This window comes from Chrysemys picta, chromosome 1, assembly GCF_011386835.1.
Source record: "Chrysemys picta bellii isolate R12L10 chromosome 1, ASM1138683v2, whole genome shotgun sequence".
In the NCBI taxonomy this organism is placed as follows: Eukaryota; Metazoa; Chordata; order Testudines; family Emydidae; genus Chrysemys; species Chrysemys picta.
Genome location: NC_088791.1, coordinates 95,089,997 through 95,117,586, shown reverse-complemented (window position 1 = coordinate 95,117,586; position 27,590 = coordinate 95,089,997). Strand labels below are relative to the sequence as shown.

The following is a 27,590-nucleotide window of genomic DNA, read 5'->3' as shown; positions in this document are numbered from 1 at the left end:
TTATGTGGTTCAACTCAACATTATAGCGCCAATGAATGGCTGGGAGGAAGGGGCATTACTCACAACATGGGTGGTCCAGCTCTGATTGTGCTGTGCGCAGTGGCATAGCCAGGTTCTAAGAGCAGGGGTAGCAAACATAAAAAAGGCGCCCCCCCCTTGGCTTCTCCTCTGGCCACGCCCCCCCAGCTCCTCCAGCCACGCCATGCCCCCCCCCCCTTGGCTGGAGAGGGAGGCTGGCAGAGGACAGGGAGTTTGAGGGATGTAGAGGGAGGGTGGCAGGAGACAGGGGGTTTGAGGGGAGGTGAAGGGGAGGATGTGGAGGGAGGGAGGGAGGCAGAGGACGGGGGTACGAGGGGAGGTGAAGAGGAGGATGTGGAGGGAGGGGGACAGGGGGTTTGACTTGAGGGGAGGTGGAGGGGAGGATGTAGGGAGGGTGGCAGAGGACAAGGGTACGAGGGGAGGTGAAGGGGAGGGAAAGGCAGGGGCATGGGGTACATGGGAGGGGTACACGGGGTATGGAGCTTGGGGAGGGGTTACCGGGGATGGGAGTGGGCTGGGGTCCCCGGGGCTCTCTGTGCAGAGGGGGCTGGAGCTGCCCATGGGACCAGGAGAGCCTGGGAGTCTGCTGCCTGCCCTTCCACTGCTTTTTTCCGGGGCCTGGCCGCTAGGCCCCGCCCAGCCAGCAGCAGAGAGCAAACCCCACCATGGCGAATCTCCCGGCAGCCCTGAGCACACGGCAAATCGGTAGCCAAGATCGCGCGTGGCTCAGCGGCCAGGAGCCGGGGGAGCTGCGAGATGCCGCCTGGTGGTGGACGGAGACGGGCAGAGGATCCCGTTCGGGGCCCTGTTCCGGGAGCACAGAGCCATCGTGGTGTTCGTGCGGGTGAGGGGGGAGCCGCTTTTTGTGTCATCCCACCCGCTTGTGCAAGCGGCTCTTGCGTAGCGGGACACCGGGGCATCTCCCCACTCAGTTCCAGTCTCCAAACCCACATTTGGTGGGGGGGTAAGCTGGCTGCAAATTGGGTTCCCACGGTGCCCCTCACGCTGTCACTGCCTCGGAGGGGCTCGCCGCATGCAGCACCAGCCCAGGCTCAGCGCTGACCCTACCCTTGGGGGGTGGGGGCAGAAGGCAGCGAGCCCTGCCAGGAGCGGTTCGAGTGAGCTGCAGCCCGGCTCGCCCGCTCAGCCCAGGGGCGCTGCCCTGCCTGGGGCTGCTGGCGGAGCCTGGCTGTGGGCGGGTCGTGCTAACAGGCCGCAGCGGGGGGGGTGGAAGCACTCTCCCCTCCTCGGGGGAGTTTTATTCCGGTGAGCCGAGGGCGGCGCCGAGGCTCCTGCTGGGAGTGACCGGCAACGGGTCTGCCCATGTGGCTGCCGCGAGGAGGCGGGGGAGACCCTCCCTGCCCCGGGGGCGCTCCGGGATCCGGTCAGTGCAGGAGGCGGGGCGGGCACCGAGCCGCCCTCACAGCGGGCTGTGCGCGGAGCTTGCCACGAGCAGCGCAGAGCCGCGGCGTCCACTCTCCACCATGCACGGGCTCTGCCGCTGCCTCTGCTTTGCGGCCGCGCTGGCGGGGCTCTCCTGGGCCAGCAGGAACTGCCCGGACCTGATCGTTGACAGCTGCCTCTGCACCGCGGAGCGCTCCAAGGGGCCCGGCTGCCAAACCGTCTGCATCAAAGTTGTCTGCAGCGGGGCGGGGGGAGTTGCGGACCGCCATGCTGTGCCCCCCCCCCGCTCCTCCGGCCGTGCCGCCCCCTCCACATGGCTCCTCCAGGTGGGCTGCCCTCCCTTGCCTGCAGGAGCCCAGCGCCGCCTGGCAGACCAAGCTTCAGAGCAGAGCGTGGGCCCCACCCGCTGGTGCCATGGTAACACCTAACTAAGGCGCTGCTTTTGGAAAATGTGCTGAGGGGAAGACTGTGTAATCCAGACCTGGTACAAGCCCTTGAAATGTGATTTGGAGCTAGCCATCCACCTGAGCTGGCCAGGGGACAACTAAGAGCTAGAAAGAGAGGGAAAGAAGAAACCCCATCTGAACTGGCAGAGGGCCTGCAGAGACTTGTGTTCATGGCATATCCAGATAACACCAAGGCCTTTTAGGATGGGCTGGCAATGGACCAATTTATAGATCTTCGGCGGGACTTGGACTTGCAGATCAAGATCAGCAAAAGGAGGCCAAAGACACACCGAGAGGTTGGGGGAATTGGCCGCAGAATTTGAATATTTTCTTGCAGCACTTCACCAGACAAGGAAGGAAGCATCTGCTAGTGAGGAAGAGGGAAACTGCTTGCCATGTGCCCTGTAAGTACAGCTCTGCATCTGATATGTCTGAAGAAAGAGGGGATTTTAATCTGGTTTGTGACCGTATCGAATGATGACAAAAACTGATACATTTGGTTTGTAAAAGAAGAGAAATTGACATGTATGCAAAAATTAAAGGAAACGGTTCAGTTAAACGCTGGTACTGTGACAAAACTGGCCACAAAAAGGATTGTTATAAATGTCAGGCAGACCAACTCAGACTGCCACAAGTGGCTAGTGAAAGTCTCTCTCTCGCTCCCAGTTTGGGGAATGGGGGTACCCCAAGCTGAAAGGGCAAAGCTTGGTGGAGGTACCAGGATCAGCCCCACCATTTTTGTTTAGATGTGGGCATTTGAACAACATGGGAGTTTGACTACAGTAGGATCTGCAAAATGCACAGCGGTGATTGACACTGGCTCAGACACAGCCGTGTATTAAACCAGATACACTAAAACGTCTTGGGAATCAGGGTTCCAAAACCGAACCACCTAACTGGTTTCAAGTGGAGACGGTGACTGGGGCAAGGGCACCTGTCCCAAACTGGGTTTGAAGAATGGACCTCTGGAATTCGAGCAAGAAGTCTGGGTGGCTGACATAGGGCATGAGCTCATAATTGGCTTGGATTCATTATGGCTAATGCCTGTGGAATCCGTGCCAGGAAAGGTGACTTACAAAGTCAGTCTGTGGAAATTGCCCTTTAAAGATACGGGCCAGGCAGGTGAGACAAATGGTGTGTAGGCAGTTTGAGTTGCAGTGAGTGAACTGTCCTGCCCCCAGGGGCAGAAACCATTATAACAGGTACAGGCTGTAGTAGCTTTCCAGCAAGGGAGTGGTTGAAACCTGTTCTGAGTCTCAGGGAATTCTTAGCTGCTCAAGCTCTTGTGACTCAACAGCCAGGAAGTGATTTCTGTTCATTTGCTGAATGTTTCTGACAAGCAGCAAATAGTGAAGAAGGGAAACTGTTTAATTGGCCCTCAGGGTGTGATTTAGCATTTTCAGAGCTGAGAAAGGCGCTGGTGATGACTGCTCCTGTCTTGGCCTATCCATGTTTCAAAACCCCTTTCATGCTGGACACAGATGCTAGTGCTTATGGTATGGGGGACAGAGCTTCAGTTTGGCTCTTCCCACCCACCCCTCTCCCCTCCCAGATCTGAGAATATAGCTGTGGAAGTTGAGGCTGGAAAAGTTGTTACAGAGGTGAATCCCCCATTCAAACAGAATAAGCAGGGGCTGGTTCAGCCAGAAAATTCCACAGAAACAACAGGCATCCCTTACGGGGCTGACTGAAAGGGGTCCTCTCCCTGGTTGTTTAAAGAAAGACCATAGTGGGGGTGGGGGGGGGAATCTGAGTGGGATACTGGATGGGAATAAAAAGCAATTTGGACTGGTGATGTGAAAACATCTAGACAGAAGGCCACTGTACCTATATAAATCATTAACCTTGTATCACTTTTAATTTGCTAAACTGTTTATTTGCTTTCTGTTTGGGATGGGTCACACAGGGCGTCACCATTTGGGGGCATCATCAGGATGATGGGCAGAGCTAAAATGGGGGGAGTGTTATGCTGAGAGGTACTGGTGGCTTCCCTCACAAACCTCTTTGAGTGTGAATACGCCCTTCAGTTAACATAACTGTCAGGATGAGTTAATCAGAAGCTCCCCCACCTAACACAAAAAGGGGTTTGTGAACCCACCCGGGAGTTTGGACTAGTGGGTGGAGGACTTTTGGGGGAGGAGGGGCAGGCTGAAAAGAATGTTCTTTGTGCTGTGAGCAAAAGAAGCTGTGTCCTGCTATCTGATTCCTTCTGCCTTCAGAGACACAGAACTTTGTACATTCTTTATAAATAAGCAAAACTGCACCAAAGAAATCCCTGACTGTCACCAATTTCTACATGGATGATATTTTCATCCTCTGGACAGACAATTTAAACTCTCTCGCAGATTTCAACCACAACTACAACTACCACCACCCATCCATTAAACTCTCTCTGGGACTCTCCCACACTAGCATCAACATGCTAGACACCATGATCGGCTTCAACAATGGAACCGTACAGACAGCTATATACAAGAAATGCACGGATCGCCACACCTACCTTCATAGATCCAGTAACCACCCCAAACATACCAAGAAAGTTATCTACAGCCAGGCACTCACATACCGCAGAATGTGCTCCGGGATACGCACCTTAATACACTCAAAACCGCCTTCATCAAACAAGGACACTCCACCAGAGAAGTAGATCCCATCATGGAACAAGCCACCTAAATACCTTGAGAGAACCTGCTTCAATACAGAAATAAAATCCCCTTCCACCACACACCCCTAACTGTCACCTGTCACCCCACACTGGAGGAAACCATACAGGGTATTATCAAACAACTATAACCATCAGGGCCGGCTCTGGCTTTCTGGCCGCCCCAAGCAAAAAAAAAACCCACAAAAAAACGCGGCGGCCAGAACAGCAAAGCAAAAAAAAAAAAAAACCTGCGGCACGGCCAGAGCCAGGGTGCAGGGGGACTCCCTGCCCTGCAGATGTGCCCCGGCTAGCGGGGGGAGGGAGCGGGGGGAGAGAGAGAAGGGGGGCGGCCAGGGCTTCAGCGGTGCGCTGCCACGTGGCCCCTCCCACCGTGCCCCCTGCCGGGAGGGCTCCACACCGCTCCAGTCAGCTGGGAGGGAAGGACGCGGGCTGCCCTGCTGGGCTTGCTGCAGGGCGCTCCCGTCCTCCACGCCACTGCCCCCTACAGGGCGGCCAGAGCGGAACAACAACAACAACAACAACAACAAAAAAGCAGCCGTGCCGCCCTAGGATTGGGCAGAATGCCGCCTCCTACAAGCTGCCGCCCCAAGCACCAGCTTGCTCGGCTGGTGCCTGGAGCCGGCCCTGATAACCATACTCGATGGAGACCCCATCCTGAAAGAAATCTTTCCTGAACCCCGTCTTCTGGCCTTCAAACAATCCCCCCAACCTCTCCAAGCTCATCATCAGAAGCAAGCGCCCCTCAGACCAGGACGCACCAACTCAAAGTGGTATTAGACCCTGCCAGAACAATAGATGCAAAACCTGCAGACATATCTCCATTGCTACAATGATCAACACCCCTCATAACACACCTATCAAGATCCATGGGTCCTACACATGCCTATCACAACATGTGGTGTACCTCATCCAGTGCACTAACTGTCCCAATAACAATTATCTGGGTGATACCAGACAATCACTACGCTCTGTAATGAACTCACACAGGAAAAGGATAAAGGATAAAAACACCACATCACCAGTGAGTGAACACTTTTCTCAGAGCAGTCACTCAATATCTGACCTTATCAGTCCTCGCTCTCAAAGGAAACCTGCCCAACACCTTCAAAAGGGGGGAAGGATAGCTCAGTGGTTTGAGCATTGGCCTGCTAAACCCAGGTTGTGAGTTCAATCCTTGAGGGGGCCACTTAGGGATCTGGGGCAAAATCAGTACTTGGCCCTGCTAGTGAAGGCAGGGGGCTGGACTTGATGACCTTTCAAGTTCTATGAGATAGGTATAAAGGACAAGCCTGGGAGCTTACATTCATTACTCTGCTAGACACAAAAAATCATGGACTGAACAGAGACACTGGATTATTGCAACAATCTGGAACCCACTAACAACACCCCCCCCCCCAGCTTCTTTTTTCTCCCCCCACCCCACCTTCTTTTCCTCTCTGTGACTCAGAGGGGTGCAGTTATGTTGTAGCCATGTCAGTCCCAGGATATTAGAGAGACAAGGTGGGAGAGGTAATAGCTTTTATTGGACCAACTTCTGTTGGTGAGAGAGACCAGCTCTCCAGCTTACACAGAGCGCTTCTTCAGGGCTGGGAAACTTACTGACAGGACAGGTCCACACTACAGACTTGCACTAGCACAGCTCTGCCATTGGCTTAATAATTCCACCTCCGTGAGGTGTCTTCACCAGAAGCACTTCAGCGCCTCATCCACCTCATCCCTCTAATACCCTGGGACTGACAGGGCTGCAACATCACTGCAAACACCAGTTTCTGCTCTCAGCTGGAACGTCCCCAGGGCCCCAAACTTGACTAGCTGCTCAGGTTGAAAGGGGGCAGCACTATATTTCCACTGCCAAAAATCTAAGCTTTCCTTTTAAGAAAGAAAAATATGTTTCTAGCTCCCTTGATTGTGGAGAGAATGTTCCACATGTGAACTGAGTTGAAGGCATGCAGTGCTGTCTGCCTGAGTGTGCAGAGAGCCTGAAACAAGGACTCAGGGGGGTGAAATCTGCTGGACTCTATTCATCTGATTGGAGTATCAATTTTAAAGTCCAGTGATGATGATGCTTTGTCAACATTAGCTATTTAATGGCTGGTCATTTTAGGGGATGGAATGGGGGTAGGAGTGGTGGGAGTGAAGCCAGTTGGGTTGGCATTTGGGAATTGCTGCAGGGAAGGAAATGCAGAGGAAGGAACAGAGGAGATTCACGAAGACAGGGAAGGGAGAGAGAGAGAGAGAAAGGCGATGGGGAAGGAAGAGAGACAAAGGGCGGGAATAGCGGTGATCTAAATAGAAGCAGATTTTCTCCATAGTGAATGCAACAAGAAGGCATTGAATAAATAATAAACAGCTGGATTCTCCCCTTGATCCCTTTGCAAGCCCCTGCTGACACCAGTGGGCTTTGTGGGGAGCACATTCACATAGGAATAAGTTCAGCCCTCTCCCCAGATGAGTCTAATCCGCTGTTCTTCAGCCTGTACTGGAATGGAGAGAGAAAGGGGGCTCTCGCCTCTCCCTCTGACACTGCTCCGTCCTTCCTTTTCTCAGGCCACATTAAATCTCTTCTTTTCCCTCTCCTCAGTTTCAAGGAGCCAGAGGGCCGTCTACAGAGCCTCCAAGACACCTGCAGCCAGCTCCCCCAGGACAACTACAACAACCTGAGGTAGGGGGCAGGGATCCGTCAGTCTCTAGGCTTTGCACTCTGCCCATCTCCGTGGTATCGCAGTGCCTCAGCTGGTGAGTGATCCCCTGTCTTCTGAGACCAGGGGCTAGAGTCCCCAAAGCACCCTGGCCTCAGCTTCTGCATGGCTCCCAGGCAGCCAGAGACCAGGATGGGGGGTGGGGGAATCCTAAGCTGAAGTTGGGTGTGTTACAGTGCACAATGCCAGCCCCTCAGACAATGGGCGCAGCCTTTGCCGTGCCCCCTGCCAACTCTGGGAGTGGAACCCTGCTCTCCTGCACGGCACTCACACAGAGACCAGGGCCTGGTCTCCACGCTTTTGCCAGCCCCACTTGTTCTGAGGGAGAGAGAGAGAGAGAGACCCAGTTGGGAATCCCAGTCTCCCCGTGTGGCAATGCAGAGCACTGACTCCTACGGCCAAGAGGGGCGGCATTCCCCTGCTATTTACTAACCTCCTGCCTTTTGCAACAGGTATTTGATCCGGTTTTTAGCTAAGCTGGCTGAACATCAGGAAGTGAATAAAATGACCCCTAGCAACATCGCCATCGTCCTGGGCCCCAACCTGCTCTGGTCACAGCAGAGCACAGGGTAATACATGGGACTCCCCAGGGAGTGATCCAGGGCACGAACCTCTCCACCACCACCTCTGAATGTTTCCTCTACCAGCCTCCCCACAAAACAAGTGCTGTGGCCGGGAAGCAGCACCAGCCCTGGCTGGGATTTATTTACCATCAAGGGCAGTTTGAGAACTTTTAAAGAAAGGGATTTTTTTTAATACCAATGGTCCATAGAGCTCAGTACTGACTGGCAGCACCTGCTGCTATTCCCATCCTACACTCCACTAATGTACCACACTCCTGATCTCGCCCACACCCCGCTGTTCCAGTCCTAGGCCCCTGCCCCAGCTCTGCAAATGCACCCCAATTCTCACTGGATGCACCTCTTTCTGTTCCAGTCCTGCCCCACTAGCCAGCTGTACTAATGTACCTCACTCCTGGCCTTTCATTGTCCTGCCCCCATCTCACACCTCAGCCTCTTCACCTGTCCTGACCTGCAAACACTCCGCGCTGTTCCTGTGCGAGGATTGGCCCTCTCTCCCTCAGCTCTACCGATTCAACTCCCTGCCGACCTGCGCCCCTCTGCCAAGCCTCGTCCCCCAGCACATAGCTCTGCCAATCCACAGGAGGTTTATGCAAGGGGGGCAAATGTCTATTGGGCAGTGGCTGAGACCCAGCATGCTTGTGGCACATGTGACCTATGACAGGGCTTGAATCCAGGTTTTTCAAGGTGAAAGGGGCAGTGTACTCATTGCACACAGCGCCACGTAGCCCCCACCTCAGAGCTGCAACCCTCAGCTGTGCTTTCTGCTGCGAACCCCTGGTGCTAATAGCACCCCACGAGTTTTTGACTAGCAATAAAATGGGTTCATCCTGCTGCCTTCCATGATTCCCCTCCAAACAGGCCCCGTGTTCAGCAGACAGACAGTCGCAAGTGCTGTTGCCAGAGGAGAAGCAACAGCTCATTAATTGTCCATTTCTAGCTCCATCCTAACGGCTCCTCTCTCTCTGTCCCTCAGAGACCCATTGCAACTAGACATGGCCTCTGTGTCCTCCATCCAGGTGGTGGGCATCGTGGAGGCCCTGATACAGAATGCCGACGCTCTCTTCCCTGGAGGTAAGGCAATGCTGGTCTAGATCCTGGCTTCTCTTAGGGCAAGTCCAGTGGGGCCAGTGCTGTGATGACAGTGTCGAACAGGTGGGAGTGAGTGCTGTTCAGAATCAGGCCCTGTGTGCTCAGAGTCCGAGATGAGAAGGGTACAAAGACAAAGGAGTGAGCTATGCTGACATGAAGGGGTGTCCTGTCCAGGGCAGTTCCCTTCTCCTCCCCTGCCCTTGCTGGTAGGCTGGCGGCTGCAGTGCCGAACATGAAGAATGGTTTAAAGCCGGGCAAGTGGGAGATCTCTGAGGCGGTACAGCTGGGCTCCCCACCCAGCCCTCCCTTTAGGCTCACTGGGAAATTTGGGGTCCTGGTTTCAGAATTGGACAGGTGAGAACCAGGAGAAACCCTTGGTAGCCTCATATAGTGACAAAAGGCTGCCCAGGGGCTCCAAGCCAAGCTAACGTAGTGACCTGTCTTCTGGAGGGTGGCGTCCTTCTCTCACCCACACTGCACTCAAGGCACCAGCCCCCAGGACCTGCTGTGCATGCTCTTGGGAGGCTGGGGGGCTCTTGGGGAATGATGTTGTGCAGGATCTGGAGAGTCTATACTGATGGGCACTGTCTGTCTCCAGGCTGCGGGAGGATAAGGGGGTAGCTGTTCTCTGGAAGCTCAGTGTATTGTGATGGGGGCACTGCCCGCTCCCAGACTTGAGGCCAATACACTCGATACTCCTGGGGGAATTCTGCGCCAAAAAATTAAAAATTCTGCACACAATATTTTAAAATTCTGCATATCTTATTTGTCAAAATAACACAATGTAATCACACGTTTCAATTATTTTTGTAATTTGTTTCAAAACACCTGTCAGCCACCCCACCTTCCCCATCCCCATGTGGCCCTGCACCCCTTTACCAGCTGTCCCAATCTGTCCCAGCACCCCAATCTCATTCCAGCTCAATGCTGTCACCCTACTAGCTCCTGTGCCCCAGTCCCACTCTGTCCCCACACTAGCCCTTCTGAACCCCAATCTATATGACCCTCCCAGCAGCCCTGTGTGACCCTCACTGTCCATCCTCCCATGCCTCCCCCCCACATATCCTGTGCTTCCTCACCTGGCCCCACAGGCAGGGCACTGTGAGGAAGGCAGCCACTGCCCACTCCCTCTCCATAGCTGGCTGCTCCAGTTCTGAGCCAGCTGCCCTCTCTTCTGGTGTCACAGCAGCCACTGGTGGGCAAAAGGTGTAATTGCAGTGCCTCCCTGGCAAAATGTATTTTCTGCGGGGGACATGAATTCTGCATGTGCACAGTGTCGCAGAATTCTCCCATAAGTAACTCGAGAAGAAGAGAGTGAGGGGTCCCTGTGGGTAGGTGAGTGGGTTCTGCAGGATGGTCTGTGTTGGCTGCGCTCTCCCAGGACACAATCCAAAGCCCATTGGAGTCAATAGGATTCTCCCAGTGGCCTTTGGATCAGGCCCCTAGGACTCTGCATGGGATGGCTTTGCTTTGGGTGTGGGGAGTGTCTGTGCAGACAGCAAGGAGGGTGCTTCTGTGCCGCATTAATTCACTTTATTTCTTTATTTTTTAAAGAGATAGACTTCAATGTTTCGGGCATGTTCACTCCCCCCCCGGAGATCAAACCCATCGAAGCCCCTTCAGTGGAAGAGCCCTCGTCTCAGCCCCTTCCTGCCAGCGCTTCCTCTCTAACACCTGGAGAAGCGTAAGTGTCTGCAGGGCCGGCTCCAGGCACCAGCCCACCAAGCTTGTGCTTGGGGCGGCACCTGGAGGGGGGCGGCGCGGCGCTCCGGCCCTGGCCGGGCTCGCCGCCGGGGAGAGCGGAGCCGCAGCCGGGCTCGCCACCCTCCTCCCGGCGCTCTGGCCGCCGGGGAGAGCGGAGCCCCGGCCGGGCTCTCCGCCCTCCTCCCAGGGCTCCGGCCGCCAGCAGAGCCGCGGCGGGCTCGCCACCCTCCCCCCCGGCACTCCGGCCGGTCAGGGAGAGTAGCCTGAGGCAGGGCTTGGCGCCCTCCCCTGCCGCGCTGTGAGGGGGGGCGGTGAGAGGCTTTTTTGCATTGGGCGGCAAAAAAGCCAGAGCCGGCCCTGAGTGTCTGGCAGTGAGTGAGGCTGTGCTGTTCTGTCTGTCCCCTGCCTGCTGCAGAGAGATGGGGTCCCCACATCATAGCCAGTGGCATCTTCTGTAGGCGACTCTAGATACTAACTGAATCTTCCTCCCTTACTTGGAGGTTTGGCACGCACAGCCCCCCACCAGAAGAGAGAATGGCTTCACAGTGCCCCGATATGTGCTTCCTCTTGAGGCAGGGCAAGAGGAAGGATGGTCCAGCATTACTGTTCTAGCCTGGGATTCAGGAAATGTGGGTTCAATTCTTGGTTCTGTCATAGACTCCCTGTGTGACCGTGGGCACCTTACTTAATCTGTCTGCAAAATGGGGATAATGGTAGTGCCCTATCTCATAGGGGTGCAGTGAGGCTCAGTACATTGATGATTATAAAGGCACTCAAATGCTATGGTAAAGGAGGCCATATAAATAGGTCCTATGATACTGAACATCACTATCTTCTCCTTTTCTCTCTGTCCCCCTCCCTCAGTGTCCTGGATAAGCTGCACTGCTGACCTATGTTAGTTGTATAGCTGCCTCTGCATCCCACACCTTTGTCTCCTAGCTATATTCTACCCGGGTGTCTGAGAGGGGAACCCCTTGCCACCAGTGTCACAAGAGGAGAGCTCCATCTGCTTCCCCAGTGACGCGTGTCTTTAGCACAGTCACCCTGCACCAGTAACTGCTCACCCCATCCCACCTCCCGCTCTGTACGACTCATCCTGAAACTCTGCACATGCACATTTACAACCCCATGCAGCTAACAGCATGGTCAGATGCTCGGTGTGTCACCCCATGTGCCGGCCGCATTCACACGATGTCTCTCTGGCAGACACACGGATTTGAGGCCCATAGTTCAGGTCTCCGGCAGATGTGATTACAGAGACCTGACTTGCCCTTTCCCCACAGCAGAAGAGACCCCGAGATGTCCTCTGGACCAGTCTCCCCAAAGACGACCAGAACTTCTCCTGTGACTGTGGGCCCCTCGGCTGATGATACCACACGCAAAAGTAAGCCTGGCAGGTTGACACACCTCAATGCGTACGGTCTGTCTCGCTTCCGGTGCATGGCGCAGGCACCAACATGCTGCCGATGGAGCTGCAGCTCAGTGGGCTCACCAGTCTGCTGAGGGGTATGCCTCAGCTGGAGGAGGCCCACACTGGGGTACGTTGGTATCAGGGTCCTGCCTGAGTGGCACCACCAGTGCTGGTCCCCATCTCATCCTGTTCCAAGGTTGGCTTCCCCTCACCAGCCCTGCTTGTTCTGGGAGTGAAAGGGATGCTGGCAGGTGATCGGGGCTGGCTCCAGGCACCAGCGAAGGAAGCAGGTGCCTGGGGCGGCCAATAGAAAGGGGCGGCACTCCGTCCGTTATTGGGGCGGCACGTCCTGGTCTTCGGCAGCAATTCGACAGCAGCTCAATCGGGTTTTTCTTTTTTTCACCACCTGTGGGGGCAAAAAAGCTGGAGCCGGCCCTGCAGGTGATAATGTCGGGGACTGTCTCTAAGCAAGGCTATGACGCAGAGATGTGGGGAAAGGGGCACTGGCCTGGGGACTTGAGCTGGTCCTGGCTGGGCATATTGGGATATAACACGCAATATGGAACTGGGAGCATTTATCGAGCTGGGGCAGGTGAGCTCTGGCTGTTGGGCTTCTCCCCTGCCATAGGACTAGCCTCTGTCATGCCACAGACGTCCCTAATGCAGTTTGACTTGTGGCCCAACTAGTGCAAACAGAACACCATTGTGGGGCATTAATGACTATAAGCCTCTCAATTTACCCATCCTGCCCCTTCTGTGGAGGCAGCAAGCTCCTCCCCTGGCCATGGAGAAGGTCTTGGCATTCTGCACTGGTACCTCTGGCCAAAGCTACTATGGGCAGTCCCCTAATTATTTGTGGGGTCCCTGTCAGGGATTAGGACCCCATTGGGCTGGGCATTGTATGAATACATCATGGAGAACTGAATCCTGCCTTGTCCAGTTCAGACTGGCTGGAAGGGGAGGAACTGTGCCATCGGACTTGGGCATGGGAGCACAGGATGGGAGAGCCAGGAGTCAGGCTGCAGGCCTGCCATGTAGGGACCGTATGGATGGAAAACAAGCTGGTAAAAGGAGTTTTGTTTCCCTATTTGCTTTGCAGTGAAGCGAGCTGCCCCAGTCCGACCCATGGTGCCCCCACCACAGGTGCAGCCTCGAACCCAAACTTCCACACCTCAAAACCCACCTGTGCCTGAGAGCACTGCCATCCCCAAAGTCTTTCCTCGCCGAACGGTGAGTGGGTCTATGCGAGCTCCCGCTGTCCCACCTCCACTTCCACCCCAGCCTGCCAGACGCCAGAGTCGAGGTGCTCCGCTGTCCCCAAAACCCCCATTGACCCCCAAGTTGCCTCCAGACACCATGAGGGATGAGGGCTCTGCAGCTGGCCAACCTTCTGCACATAGCGACAGTACAGAAACCACTGCAAACTGCACCCCAGAGGTAGAAGAGCCGGAGGAGCCATCATATACAGGAGGGCCAGGCTCTTCAGCCACACCCCAGCCAACAGTCCAGTCCCCAGAAAATGACTGAGACGCACTGGAAGCTTTGAAGGCATCAGTTCTGCCTGCCTGCCAAGGATCCAGGGAGGAGGAGGGAAATGGGACTGGTGCTCCTCCAGAGTCCTGCACACCACATCCATCAAAAATCTATCTAGCAGCTCAGGTGGGACCTTGTGAAGATGGACCAGGATGATCCATGAGACTATGTTTCCTGGGAAGGTAGTTCACACATCTCCAGCCTTGAAAGTGTTCCCCTCTCCTCTATGTGCTTCCCTTATCTCTCTTCCCAACACTCCCTGCATGTGCGTCTCTGTGCTTTCCAATCTCTCCCTTGAAATAGGGAATCCCACTCTTCCCACTGCTTCCCTCGTCTCCTTATTGGCACCTCATTGCCTATGCCTTCCCAAAAGTACCAGTGAACTTGCTCTTTCCTCTCCAACTACCAGAAACTTTCCATAGGAAGACACAAACTCCAGCTCCTGGAGTTCTAGGATCCTGCCACAATCTAAGGAGATAGGGGATCATTAGATGCTTATCTAGCATTCCCCTTCTAGCCTTCCCAAATGATTCTGCTTCATTCAACTAATCTCAGGTTTCATAAATCCCCTCTTGCACTTTCAAAGGACCCTGCAGACTCTAGAGAGCAAGGAGTTCACGACTCTTCCTTCTTTTTAAAGACTGGATTTCAGTTACAGGAATCTCGTCTGTATCCAGAATGGTTTGGAGCCATTCAAAGCATAGCCAGAGAAATGGAGTGTATGCACTGAATTGCAACTGATTCACACAGCAGACGCCATGACTGAGATGAGTTTCCAATGAATGAGGTTTGGATACACAGGGTTGTTCTGACGTTTTCTACGTATGTAATGCAATAATTCTCTACCTTTGGGACCAACTTTGCCTTCAAATGAGTTCTGATAAACTCCTCCCACTAAGAATCTCTGACATTGACATAGTGAGGTTTGGGGTAGGACTATTTTTTTAACATGTTGCTGATAAGTTATTTAAAGACTTGGGGCCAAATTTATAGTTGGTGTAAGCAAGCACGACTTAACTAACTTCAGTGGGTTGATCAAGTCTGCATTCATCAAGTCTGAATTTGATCCTGGGATTGTACGTGAGAAAACCCAGTAAAATAAATGCTGCTTTCTGTCTATTGTGTTTTGCGGTATCTCACAGTTTCCTATGGTAATGTACTTTTACAAATATATATGTACATATATTTTAAAGAAAAAGTCTCAACTTTGTCACACTTAATTCTTGCAGGGCTGATCCCTTCCTTCCCTTTGCTTCTCCACCTCTCTTCTCGGAGAATACTAGGAGGTGGGAGACCATCCCAGTACTGAGTTAACAATGGGTTCCCCCATCCCCACCTGCAGTTTTCCCCTAGCCTCTGGGAATACAACAGCATTTAGTTCTCTATAGTGCATGAAAATCACATAAGCTCTGGGTTTTCTCTCCTCCTAGGCAAGCCAGAAATTTTACAACTCTTGGGATAGGCGGGGTGGTGGTGGAAAATCGTATTTAAAGTGCAGGATACAGGACTGACCCATAAGAATTGGGATGGGCAGTGCACCTAAATATGGTCCTGGAAGGTACCAGCTGGGCAGCTTTTGGGTAATATTACAGTCACCATGGGTTAGAACTGTTAGATGACTAATGGGGGCAAGTCCCAGCCTCCTGTGACCTCCCATTCCCCACTCCTAACGTTTCTTCCTGCTTTTATGTGTATGGGCCAGCGGCCATCACCTCTGAGAGGGCCTATGGTTCTAGGGGGTGGAAAATCACAGTATGTGTGGGTGCTTGGTCCATGGAGGGAGGGGAACAAAAAGGTGAGAGGTGACTGCTTAGTGGGTCCATAAGAGTGGTTAACTGCATCCCTTTTGCGGGGCTACCCGGACTCCCTGGTTTGAGCTCTCTGGCAACACTCAGCCCCCAAACAGCACTTGTTTCCTTCCGGCTGCTTTTGCTATGTGCCCGGCCAAGGGAACTGGCCAATTTAGTCTATGGATTTTGCCACTTGTGGTCGCCCCATCGTGGCCAAGCAGCCGCCCCTGCAGGAGCATATCTGTCCACCTCCACATCTAGCTACTTCCAGGGCCTTCCTTGTAGTAGCTCTGAGCACCCTGCGGCCCACTGGGGGCTGTAATGAGCTGGGGTGGGACGGAGGTCACAGCTGCTAGCGTGTAGGACACCCACCCCCTTGCTCTGCTGACTTGGCTATTCTAGGGTTACCATATTTCAGCAAGCAAAAAAGAGGACGGGAGGAGCACCGCCCTAGCCCCGCCCCACCCACTTCCTGCCCCCCTCAGAACCCCCAAACCTCCCCCCCCCGCTCCTTGTCCCCTGACTGCCCCCTCCTGAGACCCTCCCCCCAATCCTAACTGGCCACCTAGGACCCTACCCCCTACCTGTACCCTAACTGCCCCAACCCTTATCCACACCCCCACCCCCAGACAGACCCCTGGGACTCCCATGCCCCATCCAACCACTCCCCACCCCCTGACAGCCCCCCCCCCAGAACTCCCGACCCATCTAAACGCCTCTGCTCCCTGTCCCCTGACTGCTCCGATCCCTCTCTCCACTCCTGCCCCCTGACAGCCCCCCCCGAACTCCCAACCCCCCCCCTGCTCCTTGTCCCCTGACTGGCCCCTCCTGTGACCCCTGCTCCTAACTGCCCTCCAGAACCCCACCCCCTACCTAAGCCTCCCTGCCTCTTGTCCCCTGACTGCCCCCTCCTGAGACCCTCCCTTAACTGCCCCCCAGGACCCTACCCCCTACCCGTACCCTGACTGCCCAAAACCTTCTCCACACCCTCCCCAGAAAGCCCCCCCCGAACTCCCGACCCCCCCCCCGTCTCTTGACTGCCCCCTCCAGAACCTCCCTGCCCCTTCTCCTGCCCCCTGGCTCCCTTGTCGTTGGCCTTCGGTTTGGCTAAAGTCTCTCTGTGAGCTTGCTCAGGAACTGGCTGAGCTGTTCTCCCGGCACGGCACGCTAAGTAGCAGTGGTGGAGGAGCTCCAGACTGCCAGAGGCGAATGCAGGGAGGGAGGGAGTGAGTGAGCTCTGCTGCAGGGGGAGGAGGGACTCTGTCTCGCTGTCCGAGCCCCATGTAAATGGCACCATCCGGCTGCCCTGTTAGCCGCTAGTGCTCTGCATGGGGGGGGGGGGGTCCGGACATTTACAAATTCCCCCTGACGCTATTTTTAGTTCAAAAATCCGGACATGTCCGGGGGAATCGGGACGAATGGTAACCCTAGGCTATTCCAGGTGCAAGCCGGCGGGGCTGCCTCCACGCTGTTTGTACAGCGCCTGGCACAGGGGTCCCCTCTCCCGGCCGCCCTGCTGCTTTAGGCGGCTGCTGCGAGCCGGTGCCCAGGCGGCAGGTTGCAGACGAGCCGCGGCGGGGCCGCTGAGCTCAAGGAAGCCTCGCGCTCCCCGCACAGCACGCGGCCCCGCGCACCGAGCCCAGCCCTATTGGCTGCGGCGGGCCTCTAGCCTCGACTCCCGCTTCGGCCCCCGCTGTCCGCCTGCCAATCATCTTCTTTTGCCCCGCCTCTCTATTTTCTCGGGTATTATTAAATTAAACAGGCCCGTGGGTCTGTCATTCTCTTAGCCCCACCCCATTCAATTTTACGAGCATCTCATTGGCCGCTCGGTCACTGAAAGCCCCACCGGTAGCTGTCGTTTCACCCATTCGCCACCTGCTGAGCATTTTACAATATTTGATAGGCTAATGAGTCTGTCAATCTTTACTGCCCACGCCTCCTCGTTTATTTCCTGCTATTTGAGAGGCTAATGTAGCCGCCATTTTTATGTTCCCCGCCTTCCTACAGTTTTCTCCTCCTGTAATAGGCTATGGTGGCTGGGGGTTTCCCGGCTTCTCGTTCAGAGCGGCGTGTGAACGGACGCTGATTGGCTCTGAACACCTATCAATTCTTCCCTATCTTCCCTCTCATTGGTTCTCGAGGAAACTCAAACACAAGCCCTCCTTGCTGTCACCGAGTCGCTTTTCCCCTCGCATGGGCGCGGTTAATTCTCCCTGCCCATCAAACCTGTCCGCACTAGTGATTGGACGCTGAGGCCTCGCCCCCGATTGCGGTAGGGCTATCGCATTTAGCCGTCACGCTTCCCCCACCTCCCGCGGTGATTGGACGGCACTGTCCAGCCCCTTCCAGGTGGGCGGGCCGAGGGCCTGCCCATCAGGCCGAGTGCGCGCGTTGATAGGTGGCGGCGCTTCGCTTGGCGGTGACGTCATTCCCGCGGGAGAAAGCAGCATGGCGGCCTGCAGGCGGCTGAGCGGGGCGAGCGCGCGGGAGGTGCTGGGCCCGGTGCAGGGGCTGCTGTTCGATTGCGACGGGGTGCTGTGGACCGGCGAGCGGGCGGTGCCCGGCGCGCCCGAGCTGCTGGAGCGGCTGAGCCGCAGCGGGAAGGCCACGTTCTTCGTCAGCAACAACAGCCGGCGCTCGGTCTCCGAGCTGGAGCAGCGCTTCAGCCGCCTGGGCTTCCGCGGCGTGCGGGCCGAGCAGGTCTTCAGCTCCGCGCTCTGCTCCGCGCTCTACCTGCGCCAGCGGCTGCTGGGGGCCGGCGACGACGCCTGCCCCGGGCCCGGCCGGGTCTTCGTGCTGGGCGGGGAGGGGCTGCGCGGGGAGCTGCGGGAGGCCGGGCTGCGCCTGGCCGGGGAGGGCGACCCGGCCGGCGGGAAGGACGAGCCGCCGGTGCGCGCCGTGCTGGTCGGCTACGATGATCAATTCACCTTCGCTAAGCTGTCCGAGGCCTGCGGCTACCTGCGCGACCCACAGTGCCTACTGGTGGCCACCGACCCCGACCCCTGGCACCTGCTCAGCGACGGGCAGTGCACCCCGGGTGAGAGGCCCGGGAGCTGCGATCTCCAGTTGGGGGGTCTGTGGGTCCCACCGCTGCGGCCTCCAGGCGCCTAGAGACTCAGGCCTGCCCCTTGCTGGGTCTGGGGACCCCCCTGCCTGGGTGCTGCTGTTTCTCTTGTCACACTGAAGCTGCTGGGCTGAGACCCAGGGTGTTCACTGGGCACATGCAGCTCTGGCAGTTGCCCTGATCACTCTGGGCCAGAAGGGAGTCAGATGGCTCAGTCCCTTCCTGAGAGTGACAGCCGAGGAGGCTTGGTATCTATGGTGATGGGGCCATGTTACAAAAAAACACCTATCCCACTAGAAACTGCACCAAGAGCTTTAATTCATTTCCCATAGCTGGACTGGGCCAGGGACCTATATGTGAGAGGTGCCATGCCCCATCCCTAGTAGCCCCTTCAGAGGGTGATGACTGACTGTGGTTCTCTCTCTTTATCTAGAAAAGATGCATCTAATCCTTAAACTTCACTGAACCACCAATGGTTGTTATTTGTTATGGGGGCAGTGCCTAGAAGTGCCATTCATGAACCAAGACTCCATGGTGCGCGGTGGTGCACAAACCCACAATAAAAAGATGGTGCCTGCCCCTGACAATAAGAGCCTATCTCAAATAAGAGGGACAGTGCTACCTCTCAAACTCTGGGTATAACGTGCACTGAACCTCAGAGGCAGGCAGGAGACCTTTGAATTCCACTGACTGGCAGGGATGCTAACTCCCTGTCTGTCCTGGGATAACAAGCGTTTGTTCTGAGTTTCTCCCTCCTGGCTGAGCCCCCTAGTAGCTAAAATCTCATATTGATTTGTGAATGCCTGTTTCTCTCCTTCCCAGGGACAGGGAGTCTCATGGCTGCAGTGGAAACAGCCTCAGGGCGCAAGGCGGTGGTGGTGGGGAAGCCGAACACGTATATGTTCGACTGCATTGTAGAGCGCTTTGGTGTGGACCCTTCCAGCACCCTCATGGTGGGCGATCGGCTGGAGACAGATATCCTGTTCGGCAAGAACTGTGGGCTTGCCACGGTCCTGACCCTGACTGGTGTGTCCCGCCTGGAGGAGGCACAGGCCTACATGGCCAGCGAGAGCCCTGCTGCAAAGGACCTGGTGCCCAACTACTATGTGGACAGCATTGCAGACTTGATAGCAGGCCTGGATGAGTAGGGGGTGGGGTGGAGTGTGGGGGGGTTCCCAATCCCAGTCCAGATTTCCACCCATTCCCATTCTTCTCTCCCTTCTGTCTCAATTCCTGGCTCTACCCAGTCCATTATTTATGCATTTATTTTGCAGGGGGGCAGGGTGTGAGTAGTTGTCTTTCCTCCTTTATCCTGTCAAGAACAAAACTTGCCTGATAGAATCCTTCCCCTTCAGTTAAACCTGCTACCACTGACTCTAAAGGAGAACTGGAAGCCTTGTGTTAAAAGCAGGGCGGGGGCATGTGCAAGCCAAACCAGTGTCTGTTTGCTCCCCAGTGGGGTGAGGGCAGGCTGTCTTATTTTTCTTTTGTACATAACCAGTGGCGGCCTTTACTGCTATGCCCTCCACTCTCTGTGGAAGAAAGTGTAGGGAAAAGGCTCTTCTGGCCAGACCAGTGAAGTGTATCAGTAACGAACTGTGTAGCTTTTGCCTGTGTCTGATGGGTTGTGATCCCACTACTACAGTGGGAAAGGGATCTGTGTCCATACCTCACTGCTATTGTGTGGCTGTGCACGAGATAGCGTTGGTATTGTCAGTGCTGTGAACGTGCCACAGCCCCGGAAATCATTCCTTGCTGCTTTGTCTTTTTACAATTTTATTTATGAATTAACTTATTTATGGAAGTGTTTGTATAAATTATTGCTGATTGGCTGTGCCGGGGGTGGGGACGGTGCCTTTGGGCCCCACTCACTGCTTATGTCCCATATTGTTGTGGTTCTTTGACACTCGCCATTTTTCAGTATATAATAAAGTGCGAGCGTGAGCTGGAATTGGCCTCCTTCATTCCCCCATCTCTGGTGGGAGGGAAAGAAACACGACAAATGTAGGACTGAAATTAGGAGGTCTTAGTCAAGTTTCTAGGGGGCAGGAGTTGTTGGTCCTTCCCCCTTTAAGGACTGAGTGGATTATGCAGCGGGAACCCCTTTCTCACTCTAAGACATGGGCGGGGGGGGGCATTTTGGAAGCTTACGCTACTGCTGCCTGGCATGATGAAGGCCTCTGGTTGGTGGGGCTATCTGGAACCTTTAATAGCACTGCACCCACGCATCCTAGGTGTCTGAATTAGGCTTGGTTGGCTTGCATCTGAGGGTGGCTACAAGAATACAGCCCAAGCTCAGTGGATTGGCCATGTGATTCCACTGCCTCTTTCCTTCCCCTTTCTGGAGAAAGAGCGATGTCTTGGCCACAGCTCTTCAGGGCTCTGGCTGAGGAAGCATGACTCTGCCTCACATGCATGGATGCTGTGCCAGCTGCTAGTCAAAGGGTTTTGTACCTTTCAGGCATCTGTAGCAACTCATCACGGTCTCCCAAATTGCTCCCGGCTCTTGTGCGCTGAGCGCTAAGATGAATGGAGCATGACTCTGAAGCAGTGCTTCTCAGCCTATTTACCATTGTGGGCCACATGTGCAGCTCTCTCTGTTACGTGGGCTGCATCCACACTATATATACTACCTGGATGGCCCTGAGAATGTCACGTGGGCTGCAGTTGTGTGCTGATTGGGCTGCCTGCAGCTTGAGAACCACTGCTCTGAAGCACTGATCTCTCTCAAGGAAAGACTTAAAGCACCTTTTGAATAAAGCTTTTAACATTTTATGCTTCTCACCCACTCTAAATCTCAAACACTGGAGAGGACATGAAGTGTGAACCTCCATCTCTCCCCTTGAGGGGAGGTGGCCTCTTCAGCATTGTCATAGGATGCCCTGTGTGCTGCACCTCTTCAGTGGATAAACAGGTGTCCGGCATTTAGCCTGCACTCTGCTCTTGTAAATGAGAGGGGCAAGGTTGCTGTTAGCAGCAAAGGGAAGGAGGAAACACAAGGAGTGTAAAGGGAGTGGCTGAAACCCCCTGGAGCTACTGCTGTCTCCCTCCCCTGCAGTGACGGGGGTGCCTTGCTCCCAGCTGTGACTATGGCCATTGCCTGTGGTTGCTGGGCCACCAGCCTATCCCAGGGCTTTACAGCTACTTTTGATTCATTAAGCAGCCTCTTGCTGTGCAGCTTTTACTCTAAGGATTCTGGGTCAGCGCTTGGGCTGCTGAGGTGATGGGCTAGAGCCGGGCAGGCTGGTGATGCCTTGCACCACTCTCCCAGGGCTCATCACATCTCCTGCACAGTCAGCTACAGTAGGAGGACTTTCCACTTACCCATCTCCAGGCATTGGCAGCAGCCTTGTTGATGTCTTTAGGGACCTGCATTCAGCTTCAGGGCAGGGACATGTATGGTGGGGAAGGAGGAGATGAGGAATGAAGTAAAGGTTCTCCCAGCTGCATTCAACCCTCAGTTTTGGTGCTTGTTTCTCTGACACCATCTTTCTGTACACAATAAGGGTGACTGTGTCAGACCTTGATCTCCTATTCTGCCATCGCAGGGGTTTCCACAGGGACAGTTATGTGGGCACATGGAGGATTTACATTTCAGAAGTGACATGAGCTGACAGCTTTGGTGTAGTTCAGAGGTAGGCAAACTATGGCCCCCAGGCCACATCCTGCCCGCGGGACCGTCCGGCCGAGCCCCTGGCCCCGGAGGCTAGCCCCAGCCCCTCCCCGCAGCCTCAGCTTGCTCGCTCTGCCGCTGGCACAATGCTCTGGGCGGCGGGGCTGTGAGCTCCTGGGGCAGTGCTTGACCCAGTCTCTGTGCTGCGTGGTGACGTCGGCGTGGCTGGCTCCAGCCGTGCGGGACGGCTGTAGTGCCACCAGCCACCGGTGCTCCAGGCAGCGCGGTAAGGGGGCACGGAGCGGGGGGGTTAGACAGAGGGCAGGGGAGTTTGGGGTGGTGGTCAGGGGGCGGGGGTGTGGATAGGGGTTGTGGGGGGAACAGGGTTGAATGGGGGCAGGAGTCCTGGGGGGGCAGTCAGGAAAGAGGGGGGGTTGGATGGGGCGGCGGGGGGTTGGATGGGGCGGCAGGGGTTTCGGGGGCAGTCGGGACAGGGAGAAGGGGTGGTTGGATAGGGCGGTGGGGGTCTGGGGGCGGTCAGGGGACAGGGACCAGCCGTGTGTGGATGGGGCAGGGGTCCCGGGGGGCTGTCAGGGAACAGGGTGGGTTGGATGGGGCAGGAGTCCTGGGGGCAAAGGTGGGGGCTGGGCCACGACCCCCTCCCCTAACCGGCCCTCCATACAATTTATGAAACCCGATGTGGCCCTCAAGCCAAAAGGTTTGCCTACCCTTGTGCTACAAGAATAAAAGTGAGGGAAAGAAATTTCCTCTCCCTCTGTTTCCTGTCTGTTGAGCCTGACCTCCAGGGGAACACTAGTGTGAGCGGGGTTTGTGTGTCTCCTTATGAACTGGCCTAAGATCCCCATCTCATTACCCTAGTCCAGTAACTGGTACCACACTGCTACCCATAGCAGCTGCACGCCTTGCAGCAATGCGCTTGATGATGTTACTGCCAGCTGTCATGCAGGCTGATTTCCCTCCGCCTCTCTTCCTTTCCCCAGGGGGAAGTTGCGGGTGGATTTAAAATAACCCATTCTATTAGTCTGAGCTGTGCGTGAGGGTGATGAAAGGCAGGGTTAAAGCAGCAATGCACTTTCTGCTTGGAGGGGAAAGTGCAGAGGCTTGTGCTGAACGCATTAGCCTTGCTAACACCACTCCCCCCTCCTCTCTCCACAACTATCCCCGTGTGAACACAGGAGGTAGCAGGAGGATACTGCCTGACGTATCCTCTGCATGGAGAGCCAAAGTACAGGGTACATGTGACCAAAGGACCCAATCTCTTATCCATCTTCCCATGCCCCAGCCCTTGGAGACTTGATGCAACTCCCTCAGGGCCTCATCCACCCTGCTCCTTCAGGTGGCCAAAGGAGGGTGTGTCAGTGGAAAGCCACAGGAGGCTCCCCACTCTGCACGCACAGCTCCCACTGAGCCAGGGGAGCAAACTGGGTTCTTTCACACCGAGCCCCTGTGGGGCCACAGCAAGAGGATGCTTTGCAGATTGCAAACATCAGACACCTCATCTCAACAACAGTGGTCGCAACCACCAGATTTGTGTTTCAAGAATCTCCTCCCTCCTTCAACAGTGGAAAAGCTGCAATGGCCCTGGCCACACCATCCCCATTACTGCAGACCAGCAGAGGGCAGCATGAGGCATCGTGTTCCCAGCCCGCTAGTCTTCCCCTGCACTGGAACAAGGCAAGCATCCTACACACACCACCCCCTCGGGTCTGGAACCACCTTCAGGAAGAGCAGAGAGACCCTTCTCTCTAGGGCACTGGTGGTAGCTTCGGTACTAAGTCCACCAAGAAGAGGACTGCTTAGCACCAAGGAGTACCAGTCCTACTAGCAACTACATCGGGGCGGACAAACTTTTTGGCCTGAGGGCCGCACTGGGTTTTGTAAATTGTATGGAGGGCCAGTTAGGGGAGGGGATTGTGGCCCGGCCCCCACCTCCTATCTGCCCACCCCCCAGGACTCCTGCCCCATCCAACCCCCCCTGTTCCCTGATGGACCCCCTGGGACCCCTGCACCATCCACACACCCCTGTCCCCTGACCTCCCCCGGACCCCTGCCCCCCCATCCAGCCACCTCTTCTCCCTGTCCTCTGCCCCCGAAACCCCTGCCCTTGACTTCCCCCTGCCGCCCCATCCAACCCCCCTGCTTCCTGACTGCCCCCCCAGAACCCCTGCCCCCATTCAACCCCCTGTTCCCCCCCAACTGCCCTGACCCCTATCCACACCCCCGCCCCCTGACCACCACCCCGAACTCCCCTGCTCTCTATTCAGCTTCCCTGCCCCCTTACCGCGCTGCCTGGAGCACCGGTGGTTGGCGGCGCTACAGCTGCACCGCCCGGCTGGAGCCGGGCCACGCCACCGCCACCGCACAGCACAGAGACCGGGTCAGGCCGGGCTCTGCAGCTGCACTGCCTCAGGAGCTCACAGCCCCGCTGCCCAGAGCATTGTGCCATTGGCAGAGCGAGCTGAGGCTGCGGGGGAGGGGGAACAGCAGGGGTGGGACCCGGGGGGGGGCTAGCCTCCCAGGCCAGGAACTCGGGGGCCGGGCAGGACGGTGCTGCAGGCTGGATGTGGCCGATGGTCCCACGGGCTGTCGTTTGCCCACCTCTGGGCTATGAGGTAGGGGTCTCAATTGTCTCTACGGTGCTGGTGGGGTCTATACATGCAGAGGGTCATGCAGCATCGTTTGCAGTAATGCATGCAGACGGCGCACACACATACCTGCACTCAACTGAAGCATCTGGGGAGCAAAATCCAGCCTGTGTTGCTTTAAGCCATGGGCATGTACAGGAGAATGAGCTGGGGGATTCTAATCCAATACTCGCCCCTAGAAGCCCATGAGGTGACACTCCTCTGTCTATACAGAGTAAAATGGGATCTTAGGCAGAAATTAGCATTCTTTACTGGGCCATCTGGTTAGTTCCCATGGGGCGGAGGGTATACATGAAGGATCTCAGTCACTGAGACTGTAATGAGCTGTGGCCATTTTAGTGAGACTTGTGCCCTTTAGTAGGTACTAAGGTCCAGATCCTCAAAGGTAGGAAATTCCATGTGAAATCAGTGTGTTAGGCACCTAAATACCTTTAAGGGTCTGGGCCTAACAGGCCCCCTCATTGGCAGCATCCGCCACAAAGCCAACAGCAGCATGGGCCATGAAGGGTGAACTCCCTGCTAGTCCAGATGGATGGTTCCTCCAGAACAGGAGTGAGGCACCTTGGCTGGCGGAGGACGGTGTGTGTGGGAAGCTTGCACTGCCACTACCTGTTCTGTGTGTTAACAGAGCCGTCCAGGCAGTCGTGCTGACAGTCTGGCAAGTTTCGTAAGCGCTGAGATCAATGTAGGAGGCTGAGAATCCAGGGTTGATGTGCATTTGCCAAGCTATGCGCAAGGGTGGCTAGGAGAGTGCAATCCAGCAAGAGGGTGGGGCCACCTCCTTCCGCTGGGGGTTGTGCTGTCTCCTCTCATTCTGGAGTACCCGGGACACCCTGGCCCCAAGCATGGAGGACTTTCCACTGCTAAAGGAAAGCCAAATGTAGTGGTTATGACAACTGCTGCTGCCTAAAAGATGCTTAAGCTGTTTTCAAATTGCAAAGCATCCTCAAGACAGGCTCTGTTGGACAAGACCCATCTCTCTGTTCTTGCTCAGTGAGAAGGCGCTGGGGTGAGGGGTATGGCAGGGAGAAACCTTGCCTCGCTTCCCAGCGACAAGCCCTCCTGAGGGAGCTGTGTCAAGCTTGTCTGTGTGGTTGCAGGAGCATGTGGCAATGGGGTAAAGAAGGGGTCCTGTGGCTGCCCTCACCCCTTGGGGCGGTGTCCTATATGGAGAATGAATTAGGAAGTGCAGCTTTCCCTCTCTTGCTGCCTCACATTTGCCTCTTTTGTTGTTTGCACTGGACTAGTTGTGGGACCTGATGCACAACCTCTGTTGTCAAGGCTGTCGGTGGTCTCAGTCCACCTCCAAAGGGTGGCTATGCCACGTAAACCCCATTCACCGGCTAAGGCCAAGATCTGCCAAAGTTGTTTGTGATTCTGGGTACCTAATTAGGGACCTGTGGCACCTTAGCAGGGCCTGATTTGCAGAGGCTGAGTGCTCAGCACTTTCTGAAAATCACGTCCCCTAAAGTTGTCTCAAGTTGGGTTCCTCTTAACCAAGGCAAGCAAAATCACTAGTCACTTCTGGAAATCTTGGCCCACTTGCCTCCCTTGGCAACAGTCTGAGCAGAAACGCTAAAGGTGGCCGGAGCTCAAGTGAATTCCCCATTCTAGCCTGTACGTGTCCCCTACAGTGGGGTTGCCAAGGAGTGATATATGTGGGAAGCCAGCAGTTCTGCTGTTTGTCCTGTGCATAGAGAGGACTCTCAAGTCCCCCGGACCACTGAACTGGCGCTTCTTGCCAAGACCGAGCTCACTATGGAGCCCAGTGTGGGGATGGGGCAGACCTGCCAAAAGCAAGTTGGGGATCTGAGAATACAGCTGGTGGGGACAGGGCAGTCACTGCATCCAGCTGGGCCTCTTGCCATCTCCTCCCGCTGCCTGGCAACAGGGTCACCCTGCCCACAGGTGCTGGGGACTTTCCATTGCTGAAGGAGGCTTCTTCACCCTGCAAATGTAGCTGCTTTGCCACCCAGTGGTCACGTGACTTATCAGCTATTGTTGATCTTAAAAGCATCCTGCAGCTGCTAGAGTCTGCACGGAAATTAGATGACATGAGATAAGGCCCCAGTTTGCTGTTCTATGTTGGTGCATTTACCCAGCTCTTTCCAATGATGCACTCGCACGCTCACCCTTGACTTAACTGAGGCAGATGCAGGGCTGCATTCAGCTTTTATCGGCTTAGAACAGCTCTGTCTACGGGGGATCGTACGGTTGTGTTCATCCCTTTACTCCCGTGAGGTGCCGCTGCCATTCTCCAGCGGTCTGTACATATTAAAGTGCAACCCTGAGCTGGCATTGGCCTTCTTTGGCTCCACTGGTTCAGCTGCTAGGAATGGAGAACTTCAGCTATCAGGACGGCAATGAGCTGCAATGTTCATGTCCAAGGGAGATTTGTGTTCAGTGGTCGGCCCCCTTGTCTACATTCCTACCTCCAAAGCCCAGGGCAGAATGGAGCCCAGAGGGGGAACTCCCGGCTCATCCCAAAGGCCGTTCCTTCGCAACAGGGCTGAGGCACATGGGCAGGGTGGTGTGCAGGGGAAGCTTGCACTGGCCCTATTTGTTGTGTGTGTATACAGCAGCCCAGGCACTAGGGCAGCACCTTTTACAAGTGCTGAGCTCAATTTAGACCCCTGAGAATGCAGGGCTGGGGTGGGTTTGCCAAGCGATTCGAGAATACGGCCTCCCGAGGAGTAGGCGGCCTCACCCACTGGTCTCTCCCAGGTGTCGAGTGGTCTCCCACACTTTGGTAACCAGGGCAGCCTGGCCATTGGCACTGAGGACAAGCCCTCACTGAAGAAGAGGCGGAACACTTCACACCACAACAGTGGTGGTTGTGACAACATCTGGGCAGATGGTTTTTCAGCATCTTTCAATCTGCAA

The 27,590-nt window shown here is 55.5% G+C and overlaps 1 protein-coding gene across 1 annotated transcript in view; it reads left to right on the top strand.

Moving 5' to 3' along the window:
• Positions 1 to 20,379, top strand: part of SH3BP1 (SH3 domain binding protein 1) — a 30,837-nt gene extending 10,458 nt beyond the window's left edge. The window contains exons 13-20 of the mRNA XM_065590679.1: positions 7,136 to 7,216; positions 7,706 to 7,822; positions 8,811 to 8,908; positions 10,481 to 10,610; positions 11,914 to 12,014; positions 13,141 to 13,563; positions 17,616 to 18,401; positions 19,251 to 20,379. Of these exons, the coding sequence (XP_065446751.1) occupies positions 7,136 to 7,216; positions 7,706 to 7,822; positions 8,811 to 8,908; positions 10,481 to 10,610; positions 11,914 to 12,014; positions 13,141 to 13,563; positions 17,616 to 18,401; positions 19,251 to 19,576 (2,062 nt within the window). The 3' untranslated portion in view covers positions 19,577 to 20,379. The remainder of the gene's footprint in view (positions 1 to 7,135; positions 7,217 to 7,705; positions 7,823 to 8,810; positions 8,909 to 10,480; positions 10,611 to 11,913; positions 12,015 to 13,140; positions 13,564 to 17,615; positions 18,402 to 19,250) is intronic.
• Positions 20,380 to 27,590: the final 7,211 nt, after the last annotated feature.